General features: G+C 38.3%; 1 protein-coding gene across 7 annotated transcripts in view; it reads left to right on the forward strand.

The window, feature by feature from the left end:
• Positions 1–24,049, forward strand: part of KIAA0825 (KIAA0825 ortholog) — a 239,425-nt gene that overhangs the window by 62,946 nt on the left and 152,430 nt on the right. For 2 of the 7 annotated variants that reach the window (XM_031666298.1, XM_031666299.1), the window contains exons 1-2: positions 15,903–16,010; positions 17,640–17,775. In XM_031666298.1, coding sequence (XP_031522158.1) covers positions 15,983–16,010; positions 17,640–17,775 — 164 coding nt within the window. In that variant the 5' untranslated portion in view covers positions 15,903–15,982. Of the gene's footprint in view, positions 1–15,878; positions 16,011–17,639; positions 17,776–24,049 lie in introns of those variants that run through there. The other 5 variants (XM_031666300.1, XM_031666301.1, XM_031666302.1 and 2 more) reach the window with 4 other exon arrangements.

Raw genomic sequence — 24,049 nt, forward strand, 5'->3', positions numbered from 1 at the left:
GGGATTACGGGCATGAGCCACTGCGCCTAGCCTTAAATTTTTTTCTACTTTTTTTTTTTTTTTTTTTTTTTTTGAGATGGAATTTTGCTCTTGTCGCCCAGTCTGGAGTGCAATGGCGCCATCTCGCCTCACTGCAACCTCTGCCTCGGGGGTTCAAGCGATTCTACTGCCTCAGCCTCCCAAGTAGCTGGGATTACAAGCGCCCGCCATATGCCCTGCTAATTTTTTGTATTTTTAGTAGAGAAGGGGTTTCACCATGTTGGTCAGGCTGGTCTTGAAATCCTGACCTCAGGTGATCTGCCCACCTCTGCCTCCCCAAGTGCTGGGATTACAGGCGTGAGTCACTGCGCCCAGCCTTTACTTATGTTTTTATTTACATTTAATAGTTGTACATGGGTACCTAGTGATGTTTCAGTAAATACAACATATAGTATTCAGATCACAGTAATTAGTCGATCCATCATCCCAACATTTACATTTCTTTGTGTTGGGAACATTCCATTTCTTCTCTTCTAGCTATTTGAAAATATATAGTATATTATTAACTATGGGAATTCTACAATGCTATAGAAGACTCAAACTTATTCCTCCTATCTAGCTGTGATTTTGTATCCTTTAACAAATCACTTCCTTTCTTTCTTTACCCCTTACCTTTGTCAGCTTCTACTAACCTCTCTTCTACTCTTCACTTCTATGAAGTCAGCTTTTTCAGCTATCACATGTAAGTGTTAACATGCAGTGTTTAACTTTCTGTTCCTGGCTTGTTTCATTTAACATAGTGTCTTCCAGACTATGTTTCAACCAGACATATGTTGCTATGTTTCATTTGTTTCAAGAAACTTAAATTTTCTTCATAATATCTTTCTTCACCCATTGGTCATTCAGGAACATATTGTTTTATTTCTATATATTTGTACACGTTCCAAAGTTCCTCTTGTTGTTTTGATTTCTAGTTTTATTCCATTGTGATAAGAAAAGTTACTTGATAAGATTTCAATTATTTAAAATATTTTGAGATTTGTTTTGTGTCCTAACATATGGTCAGTCCTGAAGAATATTCCATGTGCTGATTAAAAGAATGTGTACTCTGCAACTGTTGGGTGGAATTTTCTGTACATGTCTATTAGGTCTATTTGGTCTATTTAAATCCAATGTTTGTTGATTTTCTGTCTAGATGATCTTTCCAGTGCTGAGAACAGGATGTTGAAGCCCCCAACTATTATTGCATTGCAGTCTGTGTCTCCCTTTACATCTCATATTTGCCTTTTATATCTGGTTACTCAGATGTTGGGTGCGTATATATTTAGAATTGTTATATACTTTTGCTAAACTGATCCCTTTATGATTGTATAATGTCATTCCTTTTCTCTTTTTAGAGTTTTGACTTGATTTTTATCTGATATAACGATGGCTATTTCTGCTTGCTTTTGGTTTCTCTTTGTGTGGAATAGCTTTTTCCATCTCTTCACTTTCAGTCTGTGTGTCTTTACAGATGAGGGTAGTTTTTTTGTGGGCAGTATATAGTTGGGTCTTGTTCTTTGATCCATTTCTATATGTTTTAATTGAGGAATTGAATCCATTTTCATTCAAGGTTATTATTGATAAGTGAGGACTTACTCCTGTTATTGTATTGTTTTCTTGTTGATTTGTATATCTTTTTTCCCTTAATTTCTCTGTTTATTTTTGCAGTTTGGTGGTTTTCTGTAGTGATAAAGTTTAATTCCTTTTTCTTTCTCCTTTTCTACCAGTGAGTTCTATAATTTTGTGTATTTTCATGGTGGTAGTTACCATCTTTTCACATTCAGATGTAGGACTCCCTTAAGTATTTACTATAAGGCCAATATATGTCGATGAGTTTCCTTTGTTATTTCTTGCTGGGAAAGACTATTTCTCCATTTCTGAAGGATAGGTTTGCTAGGTGTATTATTGTTGTCTGGCAGTTTTTTGCTTTCAATATTTTTAACATATTATCCCATTCTCTCCAGGCTTATAAGATTTCTGCTGAGAAATCTGCTCTTAGTCTAATGGGGATTGCATTAAATATGACTTACTGCTTTTCTCTTGCTGTTTTTAGAATTTTTTTTTTCTCTTTGACTTTTGACAATTTCACTACTATATGCCTCAGGGAGGATCTGTTTGAACAGAAACTTTTTGGGGATATTTGAGCTTCCTGGATCTGGATGTTCATGTCTCTCCCAGAACTTGGCAAATTTTCAGTTATTATTTTATTAAATAAGGTTTGTACACCTTTGTCCTTCTCTTTTCCTTCTGGAACTCCCATAATGTGAAAATTAGTGCATTTAATGGTGTCCCATAAACCCGGTAGGCTTTCTGCATTCTTTTTTTTCTTCCTGTATTATTTCAAAAGCCTGTCTTTAAGTTCAGGTATTCTTTCTTCTGCTTGGTCTAGTGTGTTGTTAAAGCTCTATATTTTTTTTATTTTATGTCTGGAATTCTTCAGCTCTAAGATTTCTGTTTGGCTCATATTTATGATATCTATCACTTTGTTGAATTTTTCATTCCAATCGCAAAGTATTATCCTGATTTTATTGAATTGTCTGTCTGCATTCTCTTATATATCAGTGAGTTTTATTATTTTGAATACTTTTTCTGGCATTTTATGTAGTTCCTTGTGATTAGTGTCTACTACTGGAGAATTATTGTGTTTCTTCAAATGTATCATGTTTCCTTTCTTTATGTTTGATATGTCCCTATGTTGATTTCTTCACATCTGGTATAATAGTCGCCTCTTCCAATTTAATGGAGTAGCTTTCATAGAGAAAGATTTTTTCCTATAGATGGGTCTTGCGGTGTCAGTTGGGTGGGGTGCTTTGACTTTGGTTATAGGTTCGCATAGTAGTGTAATCTATGTTCAGTTTGGGGGACTTTCTAGCTTGGATGAAGATGTGCAGTGGTTTGGCCAGTACAAAGGTGGGTTCACCCTGGGTAAGTCCACCAAATTGTTTCTCTGGCTAGAAATGCAGGTGGCACAGATTGATTGGTTTCCCTGCTGTGCAGGACCAGAGTTTTAATTTTTAGCTTCCACAGATGAGTGAGCACATTTGATGTTTGTCTTTCTGTGCCTGGTTTTTTTTCATTTAACATAATGACCTCCAGTTCCATCCATGGTGTTGCAAATGACAGGATCTCATTCTTTTTTATGGCTGAAGAGTACTCCATTGTGTATATGTACCACATTCTCTTTATCCAGTCCTCTGTTGATGTCCGTTTTGTCTTTTCAAAAAGCCAACTTTTTGTTTCATTGATCTTTTCTATTGTTTTCTTTGTTTCAGTTTCATTTATTTCTGCTCTGATGTTTATTATTTCTTTTTTTTCTACTAATTTTGAGTCTAGTTTGCTCTTGCTATTCTAGTTCTTGATGCATCATTTGGTTATTTGAAGTTTTTATTCTTTTTTGATGTAAGCACTTAAAGCTATGAATTTCTGTCTTAGTACTGCTTTTGTTATATTCCATAATTTTGTTTCTTTGTTTTTGTTTTTTTTTTTTTTTTGAGACGGACAGAGTCTCACTCTGTGACCCAGGCTGGCTGGAGTGCAGTGGCTTCATCTCGGCTCACTGCAACCTCTGCCTCCTGGGTTCAAGCAATTCTCCTGCCTCAGCCTCCCAAGTAGCTGGGATTACATGCACCCGCCACTACAGCTGGCTAATTTTTGTATTTTTTTAGTAGAGATGGAGTTTCACCATGTTAGCCAGGCTGGTCTTGAGCTCCTGACCTCAGGGGATCTGCCTGCCTCAGCCTCTCAAAGTGCTGGGATTATAAGCGTGAGCTACTGCGCCGGCTCCCATAGGTTTTGGTATGTTGTGTTTCCATTATCATTTGTTTCAAGAAATTTTAAAATTTACTTCATAATTTCTTCATTGACCCACTGGTCATTCAGGAGCATATTATTTAATATCTGTGTGTGTACAATTTCAAAATTCCTGTTATTATTAATTACTAGTTTTATTCCATTGTGACCAGAGAAGATGCTTGATATTATTTCATTTTTTTGAATCTTTTAAGCCTTGTTTTGTGACCTACCATATGGTCTTTCTTTAAGAATGATCTATGTGCTGAGGAGCAAAATACACCAGAAGAATGTATTCTTCAGCCACTGAATGAAGGAATTCTATAAATATCTATTAGGACCATTTGTTCTATAGTGCAGATTAAGTTCAACGTTTCTTTACTGATTTTCTCTTTGGAAGATCTATCCTATGCTGAAAGTAGGGTGTTGAAGTCTCCAGCTATTATTGTATTGAGGTCTATCTCTCTCTTTAGCTCTAATAATATTTGCTTATTATGATAATATCTGGATGCTCCAGTGTTGAGTGCATATATGTTTATAATTGGTGTATCATCTTGGTGAATTGACCCCTTTATCATAATATAATGGCCTTCTTTGTCTCTTCTTACAGTTTTTGTCTTGAAATCTATTTTGTCTGATACAAGTATAGCTACTTCTGCTTTTTGTTTGTTTGTTTGTTTCCTTTGGCATGGAATATCTTTCTCCATCCCTCGGTTTTCAGTCTTTGTGTATCTTTATAGATGGAAGTGTATTTCTTGTAGGCAGGACACCATTGGGTCTTGGTTTTTTATCCATTCAGCCACTCTATGTATTTTGATTGGAGAGTTTAGTCCATTTACTTTCAGTTTTGTTATTGATAAGTAAGGACCTACTCCTGCTGTTTTATTATTTGTTTTCCGGTTGTCTTGTGGTTATCTCTTCCTTCTTTCCTTCCTTCCTGTCTTGCTTTTAGTTAAGGTGATTTTCTATGGGGATCTGATTTAATTTCTTGCATTTTATTTTTTGCATATCCACTCTACGTTTTTTACATTTGAGGTTACTGTGAGGTTTGCAAATACTATCTTATAACCCATTAGTTTAGACTTATGACAACTAAACATTGATTGCATAAACAAGCAAGCAAAAAGAAAACTAGTAAAAACTCTCTAACTTAGTTTACCAGCTTTTTAACTCTTTGTTGTTTCTCCTTATGTCTTATTGTACTGTCTACATCTTGAAAAGTTGTTTTAATTATTATTCAATTCATTCATCATTAGTCTTTCTATTTAAGATATGAGTAGTTTACATACCACAATTACATTGTTATAATATTCTGTGTTTTCTTTGTTCTTACAATTACCAGTAAGTTTTGTATCTTCAGATGATTTCTTCTTGCTCATAAACATCTTTTTCTTTTAGCTTGAATAACTCCCTTTATCATTTTTTGTAGGACAGGTCTTTAATTAATGAACTCTGTCAGCTTTTGTCTGGGAAATCTTCATTTTTTCCATATGCTTGAATGATATTTTTGCAGGATATACTATTATAGGGTAAAAGTTGTTTTTTGTTTTTTTTCTTCCTTCAGCACATTAGGTATATCCTGACACTCTCTCCTGGCCTGTAAGGTTTCCACTGAAAAGTCTGCTGCCGGACATATTGGAGCTCCATTGTATGTTATTTGTTTATTTTCGGTTGCTGCTTTTAGGATTCCTTTTTTTTTTTTTTTTTTCTTGAAATGGAGTCTCACCCTGTCATGCAGGCTGGAGTGCACTGGCACAATCTTGGCTCACTGCAATCTCCACTTCCTGGGTTCAAGTGATTCTCCTGCATCAGCCTCCTGAATAGCTGGGATTACAGGCTCACACCACCATGCCTGGCCAATTTTTTGTGTCTTTAGTAGAGACAGGGTTTCACCATGTTGGCCAGGCTGGTCTCAAACCCCTGACCTGGCAATCCACCTGCACTGGCCTCCCAAAATGCTGGGATTACGGGCATGAGCCACCATGCTCAGCCGGATTCCTTTTTTTTTTTTTTTTTTAATCTATGACTTTTGGGAGTTTGATTATTAAATGCCTTGAGGTAGTCTTCTTTGGGTTAAATCTGCTTGGTGTTCTATAACCTTCTTGAACTTGAATGTTGATATACCTCTCTATGTTTGAGGTGCCATTTTTTTTATTATTTCTTTCAATAAACTTTCTGCCCCTTTCTTTCTCTCTTTCAGGCCAATAACTCTTAGATTTGCCCTTTTCAGGCTATTTTCTAGATTTTCTGGCCTGCTTCATTATTTTTATTCTTTTTTCTTTTGTCTCCTCTGATTGTGTATTTTCAAATAGCCTGTCTTTGAGCTCACTAATTCTTTCTTCTGCTTGGTCAATACTGCTATTAAGAGACTCCGATGCACTCTTCAGTATGTCAATTACATTTTTCAATTCCAGAATTTCTGCTTGATTCTTTTTATTTCAATCTCTTTGTTAAATTTATCTGATAAAATTCTGAATTCCTTCTCTGTGTTATCTTGAATTTCTTTGATTTTCCTCAACACAGCTATTTTAAATTATCTGAAATATCACATGTAGGTGTTTCTCTAGGATTGGTCTCTGGTGCCTTATTTAGTTAATTGGGTGAGGTCATGTTTTCCTGGATGGTCTTGATGCTTGTGCGGTTTTTTGTTTGTTTGTTTGTTTTGTGCCTACGCATAGAAGAATTAGGTATTTATTGTAGTCTTCACAGCCTGGGCTTGTTTGTGCCTGTCTTTCTTGGGAATGCTTTCCACGTATTTGAAGGGACTTGGGTCCCATGCCCAATTACACTATGGTTCTTGCAATCTTACAGAGGTATCACCTTGGCAATCTTTGATATGATCCAGAAGAATTCACTAGATCATCAAACAGAGACTCATGTTCTCCTCCCTTACTTTCTCCTAAACAATCTGAGTCTCTCTCTCTCTCTCTCTCTCTCTCTCTCTCTGTGCTGAGCCACCTGGAACTGGGGGTGGGGTAATATAAGCACCCCTGTGGCCACCACTGCTAGAACTTCCTTGGGTCAGACCTGAAGCCAGCACAGCACTGGGTCTTGCCTGATGGCTGCTGTAACCACTGACTGGTTACCACCTATGTTCACTCAAGGCCGTAGGAATCTCTATACAGCAGGTGGGGAAGCCAGCCAGGTTTGTAGCCTCCCTTCAGGGCAGTTAGTTCCCCCACGCCATAGGTGGGTTCATAGATACTGTCTTGGAGCCAGAGATTGGAGTCAAAACCCTTAGAAATCTATCTGGTGTTCTGTTCTACTGTGGTTAAGCTGGCCCTCAAACCACAAGACAAAGTCCTTCCCACTGTTCCTTCCCCTTTTCACAGGCAGAGGAGCCTAACTCTGTGGCCGCCATCACCACAAGCCCAAATGGAGTATTGCCAGACTACAACCAATGTTCCCATAGGGCCCAAGGGCTCTTCAGTCAGTCAGCTTGTTGTGAATGTTGCCAGGCATGAGACTCACCCTTCAGGATAGTGGACTCCCATCTGGCCCAGGGCAGGGCCAGAAATGCCATCCAAGAGCCTAGGCCTGGACTTGGGGACCTCAAGAGCCCACTTAGTGCTCTACCCCACTGTGGCTGAGCTGGTACCTAAAGTGCAAGACTAAGCCCCTTTTACTTTTGCCCTGTTTTTCTCAAGCAGAAAGAGTCTTTCACCATAGTCATCACAACTGGGAACATGCTAGGTTTCACCTAAAGTCAACATATCTAAGAATCTCACCTGAGGACCACAGTATACAATCTGGATAGCGTTGTTAGTTATCCAGGGACCAAGAGCTCTCTAGTCAGCAGGCGACGAATCCTGTCAGGACTGGGTCGTTCTCATCAAGGCAGCTGGTTTCTTTCTGGTCCAGGATTTGTCTAGAAATGTCATCTAGGAACTAGAGCCTGGAATAGGGACCTCACAAGTCTGCCTGGTACCCTGTACTATTGTTGCTGAGCTGGTATCCAAGATGCAAGAGAAAGTCCTCTTTACTCTTCACTCTCCTCTCTTCAAGCAGAAGGAACGAGTATCTTTTGCAGCTGTGAGCTGTGCTCCCTGGGATTGGGGGAGGGGTGGCACAAGTACTCCCTTAGCTGACCCAGCTGGTGTCTCCCTAGGTCATGTACTGCCCTCATCCACTGGTTGTAAGCCCAGCACAGCACAAGGGCTTGCCTAAGAATAGCCGTCCTTGTATCCTAGACTCCCTTTCAAGTTTACCTGTGACCCCAGAGCACTGCAGCCTGTGGTGGTGAAGATTGCAGAGGAACTCAAGTTCTGATCTCTGGGATGGAAGATTCCATTCTGGCCATGGCTGTTTCAAATGTTCGCTCCATGGGTGGGTGCCAGCTGGGCCCAGCATAGCTTTGCTCTCCCCTGTGACAGGGCAGCACTGAGTTCAATGCCAACCCCCCACCCCACCCCACCCACTGTGTTCTCCCTCTCCTAAGTGCGTAGATTATCTTTCCACACTATGTGGTTGCTGCCAAGGGATGAGGGAGGGTGACATCAGCAATGTGTTTTCTATCCTCTCAGTTCCTCTCTCAGTGATAGGAAGTTAAAACCAGGTAACTTTACCTGATTTCTGGCTCTTATGACACTGCTTTTTTGTGTGTACTTAGTTGTTAAAATTTGGTGTTCCTGCATGGAGAACCCTTGGTGACATCTTCTATTCAGCCCTCTTACTCTGCCTTCCTGACACTCTGTACATCAAGTTTCAGATGTTCAAAAGTCCCATAATTTTTTGCATATTTGCCTTAGTATGAGACATTAAAAGGTAGAAAATTCTGAAGATAGAGGACTAAGCACATGTATTTACTTTTCTTCCCTCCTGAAATCCTATTGAAATGTCAGTAAAGACATGTAGTAAAGCAAACTTGAAAGAAATATGAGGTGCCATTGGGATATTTCTGGAAGATAGAAAGTAAAGAGGCTCAGACCAATAAAGAAACTGGAGGCATGGAAACAACCCTCTACAACATGCAAAAGAGGAAGTTGCTATGGTAGTAAGAGCCATTCCCTGGAGTAATGCCACCTTCAAAGACAAAAATAACAGAATGAAGTAGGCTACAGGGTAGTCATCAAGGAGGGAAGGCACTGAAGAAATGTTTATGAGCAGCTAAACAGGTTAGCCCCTTCCTCTCATTATGCAATAGCGTTTGCTTCCTTGAAATGTTTTCTTGCTTCCTTGAAAAATTTTCAACAAGTTGAAAAATCTAGGTGGTTAGCACATATAGCTATGAGTGTTGACCACGATATGAGAAGCAGAACAGATTCTAGGTTACTTCCAGGCCTCTACCAAGGCCTGGGAGAGAACAGAGAAGCAGAACTAATCTACAGTGAGAAAAATAAATTATTCCATTACAGGAGAGAGGTCCCTATCCAGACCCCAAGAAAGGGTTCTTGGATCTTGCAGAAGAAAGAATTCAGGGTGAGTCCATAGAATAAAGTGAAAGCAAGTTTGTTAAGAAAGTAGAGGAATAAAAGAATGGCTACTCCATAGACAGAGCAGCCCCGTGGGCTGCTAGTTGCCCATTTTTATGGTTATTTCTTGATGATATGCTAAACGAGGGGTGGATTATTCATGCCTTCTCTTTCCAGACCATATAGGGTAACTTCCTGATGTTGTCATGGCATTTGTAAACTGTCATGGTGCTGATGGGAGTGTAGCAGTGAGGACAACCAGAGGTCACTCTCGTGGCCATCTTGGTTTTGATGGGTTTTGACTGGCTTCTTCACTGTAAACTGTTTTATCCCTTAGCCCTTAATCCTAAACTTAATCCTACTGAAAGCTATTTTAACCCTTAATCCTAAGGGTTGCAGAGGGAGGAAGATCCATCTTCCATAACTTCTTCAGGCTGAGTAGGGGTGATGATATTCCTGCCTAACTATCAGGGTCTCTTGTGTTCAGGGTAGAGAGGAGCTCAGTCAGAAAGCATCAGTAGGAAGCAGTAAGGAATCTCAAGACTTTTTAATTTTATTTTCTCAAGCATCAGTGAGGAATCTCCAGACTTTTTAATTTTATTTTAATGTATTTTTATTTTTATTTATTTACTTATTTATTGAGACAGAGTCTCGCTGTGTCATCCAGGCTATAGTACAGTGGCACGATCTCGGCTCACTGCAACCTCTGCCTCCTGGGCTCAAGCAATTCTCCTGCCTTAGTCTCCCAAGTAGCTGGGATTACAGGCATGTGCCAACACACTCAGCTAATTTTTATATTTTTAGTAGAGACAGGGTTTTGCCATGTTGGCAGGCTGGTCTCAAACTCCCAACTGCAGGAGATCCTCCCATCTTGGCCTCCCAGAATGCTGGGATTACCGGCATGAACCACTGCACCTGACCTCAAGACTTTTTTAAAGCCAACCCAAGTCATGGGCTTGTACCCTCAAATACCTATGAGTTGAGTAAATTTCTCTCCTTTTCAGGTCCCAAGATAACTTGGAACACCTGGATCTGTTTGAAAGTGACATTCTTTACTTACCACAGTACAGAAACACTCTACACAGGGACTGTGTAGGCAGGATATGAGGCCAGTTCTCCAAAAGGCTTTTATTGACTTTACAAGCCAAGTTTGATTCCTTAAAGTAAAGCACACCATTCCAGTCAAAGCCTTGGTAAAATAACCAGAAACTGGTTATTGTGTCCTGTTGTGTCCTGTTACAAATGAAAACAGATTCTTTTTTTTTGAGAGGGAATCTTGCTCTGTCACCCAGGCTGGAGTGCAATGGCATGATCTTGGCTCACTGCAACCTCTGCCTCCCAGGTTCAAGCGATTCTCCTGCCTCAACCTCCTGGGTAGCTGGGATTGCAGGAGCCCACTACCATGCCTAGCTAATTTTTGTATTTTTAGTAGAGACGGGGTTTCACCATGTTGACCAGGCTGGTCTCAAACTCCTGACCTCAGGTGGTCCCTCTGCCTCGGCCTCCCAAAGTGCTGGGGATTACGGGCATGAGCCACTGTGCCTGGCCAAAAACAGATTCTTATTGCACTTATGCAAATAACTATATTGCCATAAATTAAGAACATTCACAAATAGTTTCCAAATTCTGGAGAAATCACATGGAGAGGAACAAATATGCCCCAAATTTTGTTCACAGGAGTATACTTTACTCAATTGTTTAAAGCTGTAAATAGCTCAAAATAAAAGTTTTCTTGACTCTGAAAAACAAAACAAGGATCAGCAACATTTTAAGCAAAACATTAAAAAGATTATTGTAGACTTCTATTAGTTTAGTCAATGCAGTTAACTCCTGTTTGATAGTCATGAACATTTCAGCTCTCCATGAGAGTCCTGAAAGTTTTTTCCTCTATTCTGATGTCACAGTCTCCAAAGTTATCAGAAAATCTGCATTCAAGAACATCTGCTAGAGTTCTACAGTTGATTATAAATCACCTTCTAAAGAGGACCAAAACAAGACAACAATTATCTGTGGATGACAAAACATCTTAGGAGAGCCACAGTTGAAAACATAGTTGACAAAGAAATTTGGCTACCTCTGTAGCATACAATAATTTTCTGTAATGATTATAATTATTTAAAAACATACACTAAGTCATTTTAGAATTATAAATTTCCCATAATTTTGGAACATATACCAATAACATATTTATACAAATATAGCCCAAAGAAAACAAAACGCTGTTTTACATTTGATAATCCTTCCTGTATGACTTTATACTAAATAAACTAAATGTCACTGTTTGCATTAGTGCATTGTTGGTGTCAAACCAAATTCTTAATAAAATCTTACAGACAAATGTATTCAATCTTAATCAGTTTGACCGTAAGGTAAGATTCTCATAAACCTTTTATAACCCTTTACAATTTTTGTCAAAGAGCAGATTAAAAGGAGGTTTTTGCTCTAAGGAAAACCTGTTGTGTTTTTATTCCAGTGTATGGAAACACTGAATAATACCCCTTTAACTTTAGCCAATATGTTCACACACAGAATTTTTTTTACAAGATTAATTTTTCACAAACCATTCACAACTTGTTTAAGCCTTCAGCCTTATTTTATCTAACTTAAAACAATCCTTTAGCCAAAAAGTAAATAAATCCATATTCCCATGACTTCTTATAATCTTTTACCAAAAGTATATTCTACTTTCCTTAAAGGCCTTGTGTGTAGACTGTTTGTCAATAGTCTCAATTACATGTTAAGTGTTAATTCTTAATGACTTTTACTTTTGGTAAAAACCTTGGTAAGTATGGGATTTTAATTATGTACTAGGTGTGGAGCCTGGGACCCGGACAGAAGTGCAGATAAAGTCTGACTCTTTCCAGAGTCTCACTCCACATGTACCAGGCCTTACCTAGCTGTAAAACAGGCAAGTTGTACAGTTAAGAGTCATAGTGGCATTTTATGAAGCCTTTAGGAGGCCTAATCACCTTTAAATTGTACATTTCTTGCATAAATTCCCTTTCATAAATTATTTCACAACTTACACAGACAATCTTCAACATACTTGGACTTTCCCACTTGTCCTAAACATCTCTCTTTTTAAACAACCAGTTATTTTACTTTAGGACAACAATTTACATACAAGAGCATTTCTTACATAAAATTTCTATTATTTATAACCTTCTTTGCCTAGCTAGTGGTCATGGTTAATTTCACATATCTCCAGGCCTTATCTAGAATCTAATGCTCCAAAACAAATTGAATAATTTTAAAAAGTTAAGCAATTTATGACCTTAAAGTATTTAGCAAACTTAATATCTGACCCACATAATTTAAACCCAATGTTTACATTTTTGAAGATATTTTTATTTACCGATAATGTTTAAAACTGTCTTTATTTCCCAAATGTTACTTAAGTCACATGAACTATATGAAAGGCATTAAACATTACTTTTCTGACAAAATATTTGATTTCAGGTCTTATTATTAAACCAGTTAATCAAAGCTCTTTCACATATAAACATCACACACACAACACATATAAATACACAGAGAGAAGATAGAGGACTCATTCCCTAAGGCAGGAATTGAACCCTGAACCCAGGCCACCATTGTGATGGCAGAGACCAAGAGAAAGTACTGCCACATGGTTACAAGGTCAAGCTCCCAAGGACATACAAAAGGGAAACCTTATCCAGTTTTTTTCAGGGACCTGCAACAAAGTTTGTAACTGACAGTTTGCTGGGCCATCTTTAAAAGCAGGCTTACAGGTGCCCTAAGCCCATGTTCTATCCTAAGGTACTCCTGTTCATGACGCAACAATACAGAAAGACACACAAAGTACACCAGATTCACTACAGCTTAAGACTAGCTTCACAATTCCTTTTTCCCATAATCAAAACTTTGTAGGAGATAAACACTAATTTTTACCATTCATTCAACTGATTTGCAGAGAGAGAAAAAGAAAAGAATTGCCTCAGGCAGGGTGGGGAAGGCAAAGAGTTCAGGGAGACCAGAGAAAGACCTACCTGTTGTTCAAAAGTTCAGGTGGCCACTTGTTGGTCACAAAGGGATCTTTTCCAGGAGTTCCATCAGCTCTCAAGGTTTTCCCGTTTTGGGGAGGAAAAAGCTCCCCATGTCATATGTTCCTGTACATGCCTAATCCTATCACTCATAGCCATCAGCAAAGAGTACAAGGCAGATTAATCCAAAGAGAATAGCAGTTCACATCCCACAGTGCCAAACGTATTCTTAGCCAAAAGGGATTTTACTGAGAGAGGCCTCTAACCCCTAAATCTTATAAGGAACCCTAACCCTCCTAAGTTGGGCCTCTAACCCAAGGTTGGCCAAGCATCCTTGCCTTTTATTAAGGGGGGACTGTAACCCAGTGTCTTAGGAGAGACCCTGACTCCCCTAAGTTGAGCCTCTAACCCAATCCCATTATTTACCTGGGTACCCCACCACTTACCCAAAGTTGGCTGATCAGTGTTGCAGTCCATTTCCTTTGGATTGGGGAGTTTCTTCAGTATCATCCCTTTGGGGTTTGCCAGAAAGATGTTACCAGGCGCCACCACTTGCTCAAAGTTAGCCTTTGGGCTGGGGGTTTCCTTATTATAGTCCATTCCATGGTTGCCAGAAAGATGTTAGAGAAAAGGAGTCCTGATCCAGACCCCAAGAGAGAGTTCTTGGATCTTGTACAAGAAAGAATTCAGGGTATCCATAGAGTAAAATGAAAGCAAGTTTATTAAGAAAGCAGAGGAATGAAAGAATGGCTACTCCATAGACAGAACAGCCCCATGGGCTGCTGGTTGCCCATTTTTATGGTTATTTCTAGATGATATGCAAAACAAGGGGTGGATTATTCATGCCTCCCCTTTCTAGGCCATATAAGGTAATTTCCTGATGTTGCCATGGCATTTGTAAACTGTCATGGCACTAGTGGGAGTGTAGCAGTGAAGACAACCAGAGGTCACTCTCATGGCCATCTTGGTTTTGATGGGTTTTGACTGGCTTCTTTACTGCAAGCTGTTTTATCAGCAAGATCTTTATGATCTGTATTTTGTGCTGACCTCCTCTCTCATTCTGTGACTTAGAATGCCTTAACCATCTGGGAATGCAGTCCAGTAGATCTCAGCCTTATTTTACCCAGCTCCTATTCAAGATGGAGTTGCTCTGGTTCGCACACCTCTGACAGTTCCACTGTAGTGTGATGAACTCTTGGTTGGTCACTTGTGCAAATCATCAGATATGTACTTGCTTCTGTTCACAAATCCTAAGGAGATACCCACTGATAGATACACAGCATCCACTCATGTAGTGTCTGAATCAACCTTCCTGCTCTGGCGGGAGAGACCTTTTGGATAAAACAACCTCTTAACAGTAGAGAAAATCCTTGCTAGCTACCAATATGTATCAATCTAGTCCTTTGTCAGTAAAAAAGAATGGATCGCCATGGATCATTTAGACATTTGAGGCAAATCAATATCATGAAAGTGGAGAATCAAGTTTAACCAAATGAATGGTGGTGGCAGAAAGGCTAGCTGTCTGCCAAAGATTAATGATCTCCATTCATGGCATAGAGCTTTCCTGGAATCAAATGCCCAGCCAGTGGCAGCATTTCCCAGACACCTTCGCCGCCAGGTAGAGTCATGTGACTAGCTCTCACTAGAGAGCTCTTAACCACATTTAAGCAGATGTGGTAAGAGTCATTTCTTGGCCAAAGTAATCAAGAAGGTAGTTTGTCTTTCCCACTTACTTCTTTCCCCATAGCTTCTGCACTTACTTCTTCTACACAAATATCACCTCCTCAGAGACCTTCCCTGATATTCCTAAATAAAATAGCTCACACTCTGCCCTTGCTGTATCACTCTTAATTTAGCCCATTGCCATGCTTTACTTGTTCTTATAGCACTTCTCACCATGTGATTTTTGATTAAATATATCTGTTTATGTGTTATAAAAAATCTGTCTTCCCTACTAGAATAAAAACTCCATGAGGGCAGGGTATTTAAATTATTGCAGCTATATCCCAGCCTCTATAGCAGTGCTGTAACCTATCAAGCGTTCAGTACATAGACAGAATGAATGATTAAAGCTTTGATGGTGATGAAATGCATGTGCCTGAAGAAGGAGTATCATATCATTCAGTTTTTAGTTAGGTATCAATACTGAGGTTGTCAAGGGGTGCTAGAGGAACTCAAGGATAGTTTTGCATCCTTCACATATAAATAGACCCAGTGGGGTGAGGCTTTAAAAAGTCTAAGGCTACAATTTCCAGGTAAGTATATTGACAAGAGTTGAGGGAAGGTATTGAATTTTTGCTGCACCCACCCTTGTTCACAGTGGTCTGTGGGCTCTGTCACTTCCGTTACAGTTCTTGGCCATAATGAGAAGCTGCAGGATGCTTAAGTACTCTCTGAGGGATGCTGTTTTGTTCAGCTTTCAAACCATAGAAAAGTGTGAAAATTAGGTCACATCTCATGAAATTTAAATAACAAAACATTCTACCTAGCTTTATAATACCCTAGTTCTCCAACTGCTATATTTCATTATGCCTATAAATGGGAATTATTATTTTTGGTTTAGTATCACAACTTGAGGTGAATTTCTGCCCACCCCTATCCTTGGCCATTGTAGGGGAACTGACATGTTTTATTATTTATTCTTGCTCCTCAGAATGGATTGGGATGATGAATATTCTCATAATTCTTTTGACCTACATTGTTTGTTAAACTCATTTCCTGGAGACTTGGAGTTTGAGCAGATCTTCAGTGATATTGATGAAAAGATTGAACAAAATGCTGCAAGGTAAATATTGTTAATTATTTAAAACAAGTTGTTTTCACATTTCACTTATATGAAATTTACCTGGTCTATTTGTGTCCTGCTCTTAGATAATTTTAGGTTTTAATTGTCATTAACTTTCCCCCAAAATATTGATTAGACTCCCTCTCACTTAAAGTTTACATGGTTGTCTTTATCTGAGTAGCATTTTTAAGACTAGAAAATATAAGCACTATCTTGAAGTAGGCAATTAAAGTTTATTAAATTGGCACTAATGTTTTCTTAGAGCTTGTCAATATTGATGTTCTGAATTTTCATTAATATGGTTAGAGTGTAAGGCCATGATTGCTTGAGTTACTAAAAACAGAACATTAAAATTTTTTTGCATAATATTTAAGATTCTTTCTCACTTAAGTAGGAGGCTAGAGACTTTATAGAGAGTTGTTATACTAGATTAGTCATCACCTATCCCAAAAAGTCGTGTTACCAAATACTAAGGGAAACAGTGACAGCTAAATGGTTTCTCATTAATACGTGTTCTTTGGTAGAAAGGACTCTGTCTTCATATGTAGTTGTGGACCCTATAATCAGGCAGTTACTTATTTGCATCATTTTGATCAATGGTTCTACTTTACCTCATGTAGGTTACAAATGTGCAAACCACAGTAAAAATTTATATTGTGTAATGATACATAGCATTTCCTTTTTTAAAATTTAAGATATAGTTACATTGAATTTCCAAAGAAACTGAAACAAGTAAGTGAAATGTTCCTATGTTATTTTTCCTTCTGCTTTACATGAGAATAGTTAGTTCTTTATTATAACAATGGGCATAAGTAAATTGAAAAGATAGCATATTATTGGAGAATTATACTTAAAAATATCTCCCATCCCAGAAATCCTCTCCATGAAGGTAGTAGAGAAAGGAAAAAGAAACGCTTTTATTATTGAATTAAAAACCAGAATATGATGTGCATTTCAGGCAGTTCACTAAGAGCTTGCAAAAATGGAAGGGAATCTCACCCCTTTAAATAGCGAAGCAGACACAGCCCATTACATTACATGTTATCAAGATAAACAATCACTAGTCCTCAGGTAGGAAGACTGGATAGCACATTTTGTCACACATAGTTCATCCTAACTTTTTACCATGGTAAATTAGTGTTAGCTAATTGGCTTTATCCTGAGGAGAAACAAACTTTTTTGTGTCTTTATAACCGGAGATCGTTTTGCAAATTGGAACAGGCAACCACTGAAGTTAGGCTCTTACTCTCTCACAGGAACTGGGAGATTGGGGAGCTATCTCCCTTGATGCTTGCATTTCAGATAGCTCCCAGTTTCTTGAGAAGGGCATTCCTGGGTCACAAAGCTGACAAAAGGACTGCTGACAAGTTTTCCAAAGAATAGATACATGTCTTCCTAGTCTTCCAAGGAATAGATACATGGCAAAAGATGAGAAAGTACTTATGATTACAGGCTTTTCTTTTTTCTTTTTTTTTTTTTAGTCACCCAGGCTGGAGTGCAATGATGCAATTTCGGCTCACTGAAACCTCTGCCTCCCTGGCTCAAGCGATTCTTGTGCCTCAGCCTCTCAAGTAGCTGGGATTACAGGCACCTGCTGCCACACACAGCTAATTTTTGTATTCCTTGTAGAGATGGGGTTTCACGATGTTGACCAGGCTGGTCTTGAACTCCTGACCTCAGGTGATCCACCCGCCACAGCCTTCCAAAGTGCTGGGATTACAGGCGCGAGCCACCATGCTTGGCCTATGATTACAAGCTTTCTAAGGTAAATGCTCTAAGGAAAAAGGAGAGGAGGGAAATCTTTTCCCTTATTTTCAACAGGGAAAATTAAACTTTTTATTTTTAATTTGTATTTGCCCTTTATACTATACCTATACATATACACATTATATATGTATTTTAGAGATAGACAACCAAACTGAGAATGTATAGTTGATATTTCATATAAATATAAAATAAACTTTAGGGTAATTATGTATTTATATAACTTTCATGTTATATATTTATGTATTTTATGACACAGTTTCTAACTCAAAGAAACTTACAAATGAAAATAGTATTTACTTAAATAGATTAACAAGACATTACCTAAATTTCAGAGATGTTTATATTTTTAAAAATTGAACTATTTTTTAAAAGGTAAACTTTTTCCTTCACAATGGAACTTAGGCTCCATCAAAATAAAACAAGTCACTGAACTCTGATGCTTTTGTTCTGGATTGCTTATTTTTATTTATGAACCATTTATACTTAATTTTTTGCCTTACCTAGTCAAAAAGAAATCATATTTAAAAGTAAAACAGTGATTAAAACATTGTATTTTGCATTAAAAAATAGTTATTAGGTCAAAACTCAGATGTTAGTATTAAAAAGAAAATACAGTATGGAACATAGGATATAATTTTTAAATTAAAAGTATTTTATTGCCCATATATTAAAACGAACCTAGAGCAGAACCACCTCAAGTGACCATTGATCTTCACAAGGGACAAAATAAGGAAGTAGCTGTATGTGCTGTATGCTACATTTAGAATCAAGTCTATTTTTCATCAAATTCAATTATGTTTTCATTATACTCCAGAGAATAAACATAATAGTATAGAGTATATATATTTTTAAAAATAAAATACTGAATAATAACTGTGGTTCAGAAGAGTATAAATCATTTATGCACTCATTTATTGCCTTCTAACAGAATAGCTTTTAGAAAATTGTATGTCATGACGAATCAGTTATGCCACACTTACACTGCAGTAGTTGAATTACCCTTGGCATTTTTGTATTCTAAGAGTTCTATTTATCTCCCAGTAGTGTACATTGAATAAGTAATGAACATCTGTATGGTATAGGTTTTCCTCCATAGTTTTAAAAGAAAAAAACAACATTAGTAATTCATTTTAAAATACGATAGTTTTTTCCTTATACTTGAATTTTTAAAGTAGCAGTGACCCTGACATCTATTTATGAATTCCTTCTCTCTCCTTAATATCATCAGGTTTTATGAGCCACAGGGTCTATTGCTTCCCCAAAGCAGTGATTCACCAGAATGGACCAGTGTGCCCAAAGGTCACTGAACCTTCACCTGCCCTTCAAGAGAGGCTGTCATTCTCAGACCACTTCACTTTTACATTCTCCTTTCCATTCAAGTCAGACCTGGGTGACTAATAGGTCCGACAGCAGAAATTAGTGATAATGAATCATTTATTCAAACACATATCAAAATAGGTAACAAGAGGTAAATAACATGCCAAAGAGAAACATTATGAATGTTGTACCTGCGTATCATTAGTTCCCTAACTGAAAACTGCATACTTTAGCACTAATGAACTGAGTGGTACTTACTAGTTTTACAAAATACTGAGGTACAGAAGTTCTTCTGGGCTCACAATATGACACAGCATAGGCCGGACGCGGTGGGCTCATGCCTGTAATCCCAGCACTTTAGGAGGCTGAGGTAGGCAGATCACAAAGTCAGGAGTTCGAGACCAGCCTGGCCAATATGGTGAAACCTCGTCTCTACTAAAAATACAAAAATCAGCCAGGCATGGTGGTGTGCACCTGTAATCCCAGCTACTCAGGAGGCTGAGGCAGGAGAATTGCTTGAACCCAGGAGGCGGAGGTTGCAGTGAGCCAAGATTGCGCCACTGCACTCCAGCCTGGGCAACAGAGCGAGATTCTATCTCAAAAAAAAAAAAAAAAAAAAAAAGACACAGAATGATTTTTTTCCCCCTTAATGTTCAGTTGGATAAATATAATTGTATCTTAACAATTTATTTTACTTTTTCATTTCCTAATTATAGACAACCTCTGTGTGTATCTTAGGAAGTAAGTTTTGCTGGTACCAATGCCGCTGGACTACTTTTTTTTCTTTCTTTTTTTTTTTAATCTAAAGAAAGATGTAATCTCAACACTTTGGGAGGCCAAGGCAGGAAGATCACTTGAGAGCAGGAGTTTAAAACTAGCCTGGACAACATAGCAATACCCCATCTCTACTGAAAAAAAAAAAAAAAAAAATTAGCCCAACCTTGGTTGGTTGCTCACCTGTGGTCCTAGCTACTCGGGAGGCTGAGGTGGGAAGACTGCTTGAGCCCAGGAATTTGAGGCTGCACACGCTATTGTACTCCAGCTTGAGCAACAGGCTGTCTGGAAAGGAAGGGAGGAAAGGAAAGGAAAGGGAAAGGGAAATGAGGAAAGGAAAGAAAAGGAAAGAGGGAGGGAGGACCCGAGGCAGGGAGGAAGGAAGGAACAAGAAGTGCTACCAGGTCGGGTGGGGGCTCATGCCTACAATCCCAGCACTTTGGGAGGCTGCGTGTCATGTGCAGATCTTTTGAGCTCAGGAATTTGAGACCAGCCTGGACAACATGGCGAAACACTGTCTCTACAAAAAACAAAAACAAAAATTAGCTGGTGTGGTGGCATACCCCTGTGTATTTAGCTACTTGGGGTGCTGAGGTGGAAGGATCCCTTGAGCCTGGGAGGTGGAGGCTGCAGTGAGCTGTGAATGTACCACTGCGCTACTGCCTGGGCAACAATGTGAGCCCTGTCTCAAAAATAAGAATTGCTACTAGCAATAATACTATTTATTTGACTTCACCTAGAAAATGCAGGGAGAGGGGAGACATTTAACCATGTCTATTAATGAAAGGGTACATATTCCATAGATTACACTTATTTTTTATATAATGCTTACATTTTTTGAGCTTCCATATTAAACATTTGCTTTCAAGTTTTCCATATGATGGTATTTTATGACTATATAGACACACAGACACACACACACACACACACACACAAATATTAATATATTTTATAGCCAGAGCAAATTATACAAAATGAAAATTAGTCATTTCAAAGGTTTTACTGTGCATTATTATTTCTGGCAATATTGTGGCACTTATTTAATAATAAGTAGATGCAAATTAATATTTGCAATCATTTTTGTAATTTCCTGTGTTTGCACTTCAGTTTTGGGTTTCTTCATTATACACTACATCTCACAGAATCCCGACCTTTTCTCCCCTCCTGCTGAACAAGACCAGGCCACATAGGAAGAAACCTGGAAAGGGCTAATTCCCCCAACTACTGTTGAACCCAGAATAAAACTTTAACCCACTTTCCAACTCTGACTGGGCCTTTCCAGAACTCTTCTTCTCTCCAGAATTAAGAATGCATCCTCCTCTGCTTTAGGAGGCTAGAATGAATAGAGTAAAATGTGGAGTCAGTAGCTCCATTCGATGATTGTTACAAGACTTTTTCAAGTATTGTGGACATTTCAAGTGTTTGAGTTTTTTTTAAGTACAGTATAGCTTTTATTTTTAAGTGTGTTAGCTTCACCTACTCTTGGCCAAATAAGCATAAGACAATAGAGAATTGTTGTTTGGGGATATTCCTAAAAGATATTATTGTATTATCTTTCCATGGCAAATAAGGAAAGGGAAGCACGTGTCTGCCTGTTTATAAATTGTTGTAATAACAAAAGTTGAATAGTATTATACTGAAAATCCAGACCTCATAAAGAGATTGAGCCAATAGTAGTTGGACCACTATTTTCCAGAGAGGATATTAGTTAATGGGTCAGTGGGAAGTAAGCCCCACCCTTGATGTAACAATCTGAGGTGCCTGGTGAAGACCTGGCCCAGCTCTGAAAGCAGGAACAGGGGAGGGAACACTGTAAGAGGACTGGAGCCTTGGTAACAGATATGACTGCTGTGGCCGGCTCATCTTTCATGTTGGATGATGCCTGGAGATTGAATCCAAGCCTGTCAACTTTCCCTGGAAAATACCCTTGTCATGGCCTCAGCTGAGTCAACACCTTGTCTAAAAATGGTCACTAACACCACATCCATTGCTAATCACAATTGAAATTCTAGAATGCCATGACTAGGAATATCCTTTCATGGGACCCGGAATGGGAGCTAGGATGGGAAGGGGCTGGAAGCTGTTGCCTTTATTTTCTACTTAAGGACTTTTCTTTAAGCCAGGCATGGTGGCACATGCCTGTAGTCCTAGCTACTTGGGAGGCTGAGGCCAGAGGATTGCTTGAGTCCAAGAGTTCGAATCCAGCCTAGACAACATTATGAAACTCTGTCTCATTCATAAAGAACTAAATTGGAATTTAAAAGTAATTCCTTTTTTTGTGTGTGTGTGATGAACTTTCACTCTTGTTGTCCAGGCTGGAGTACAATGGTGCAATCTCATCTCACTGTAGCCTCCGCCTCCCGGGTTAAAGCAATTCTTCTGCCCCAGCCTCTCAAGTAGCTGGGATTACAGGCATGTGCCAGCTAATTTTGTACTTTTTTAGTAGAGACGGGGTTTCACCATGTTGATCAGGCTGGTCTCGAACTCCTGACCTCAGGTGATCTACCCACCTTAGCTTCCCAAAGTGCTGGGATTATGGGCGTGAGCCACCATGCCTGGCCATTAATTCCATTTTTTTAAAAAAAAGATTTTTGATTTCCACTTTGAAGATATTACTTGTTCTTCACTGTATTTTCACTGCCTAAAACAGTCTTGGCACATAGTAGGCTAGAAGATAGTCAATAAATGTGTGTTAGACATGTTTGTTAGGTATTTATTGCTTTTGTTTTATCTTAAAGTTAGATGAATAGAACATGATAGATGAAGCTATCTTCAAATGCATTTTTCCTTAAATATTTTTGCATTATAAAAGTAACACATACTCAGGATAAAATTTCAAACAGTAGAGAAGAGCAGTGAAGAGGAAAACTTTTGCCATTCCTCTGACCCTCCTAGTCTTGTTCTTTAGAGGAAAGCTATCTTGATAAATTATTGTTTAATTTTCTAGAAATATTCTCTACATAAACATGTATGCACCCCAAAATATATTTTTATACAAATGGGAATTATATGTATATTCTGTGGTTAGATTTTTTTTACTTAGTGTGTATATATATACATATATATGTGTGTATATATATACACACACACTATGTATATACTACATATGTATGATATATATATACTACATATATATAATCATATATATAATATGCCTACCTCCTCACACATAAACCACAGGTATTATTAAAACCTTCAGTTTGTAGCTTCTAGTAAATCTGTTATCTGGCTTAATGATTGATTTAATCAGGACAATGGAGATAAAGATGTAGACCTGATCTGTTCCTGTATCTCTTTGGATTCCCATTATTACGTACGTTCTCCCACTCTGTTTTTTCACTATCTCTTTCTCTGAAAGAGAATCAAGGGAGTTGGCACAGAGCAAATGCTGGTGCAGATCCTCCACTTTTCTCTTCCTAATTTCAGTTTGTATGGTTTTGTTGGGATAAACCACCTTCTGACTTCATTAAATTGTGCTGAAATTCCTGGACAAGCTGCCATAGGTTAAAAAAAAAAAAAAAAAAAAAAAAAAAAAGAGCACATTTACTTATTCTTGATTTTCATGGGTATTAGACTATGTCCTTCTAGCCCTATAGAATGTTTCTAGAAACTTCTCTTTATATTATTAACATAGCCCTGTGCCACTTCCATCTTGCTCCTGTCACTAGTTTATGAGAAGTGATCCAAATCAGATGTAGATTTAGGAGGCAGAAGAAGTGATCTAATTGTGTTGGGAAGCTCGTTCTTATCAGTACAAGATCATTTTGGTCCTGTGAGTACTATCCTGCCACCGACTGGATTTCCAGGAGTATTTCACAATTGGTTGACTCTTTTGAAAGCACTTTAGATTTTCTTAGATTGATACAGGCCTACACTAGGTGTGAATGATCCAAATTGAAGCATCTGCACCATTCAAGAGCCATTCTCAACTTTTGTAGGGGGATTCGTGGTATATAACAACAAATCAAGAGAGGACCCTAACTAACTCTAAAGTTTCTTTCATACTGTGTTGCTCATAGTAAACTCTGAACAAAAGGTGGGTTAACAATAGATGGGAATTCTGAGAGAGACTATTAATATATAGTCCCAATGAGCAATGATAAGGGCCCATGCCAAATCTTTTACAAAAGGAATGGAAAGGAAAGGATACGTATGAGAAAGATTTGCTGTCAAGGATATTT

This window comes from Papio anubis, chromosome 5, assembly GCF_008728515.1.
Source record: "Papio anubis isolate 15944 chromosome 5, Panubis1.0, whole genome shotgun sequence".
Taxonomy (NCBI): domain Eukaryota; kingdom Metazoa; phylum Chordata; class Mammalia; order Primates; family Cercopithecidae; genus Papio; species Papio anubis.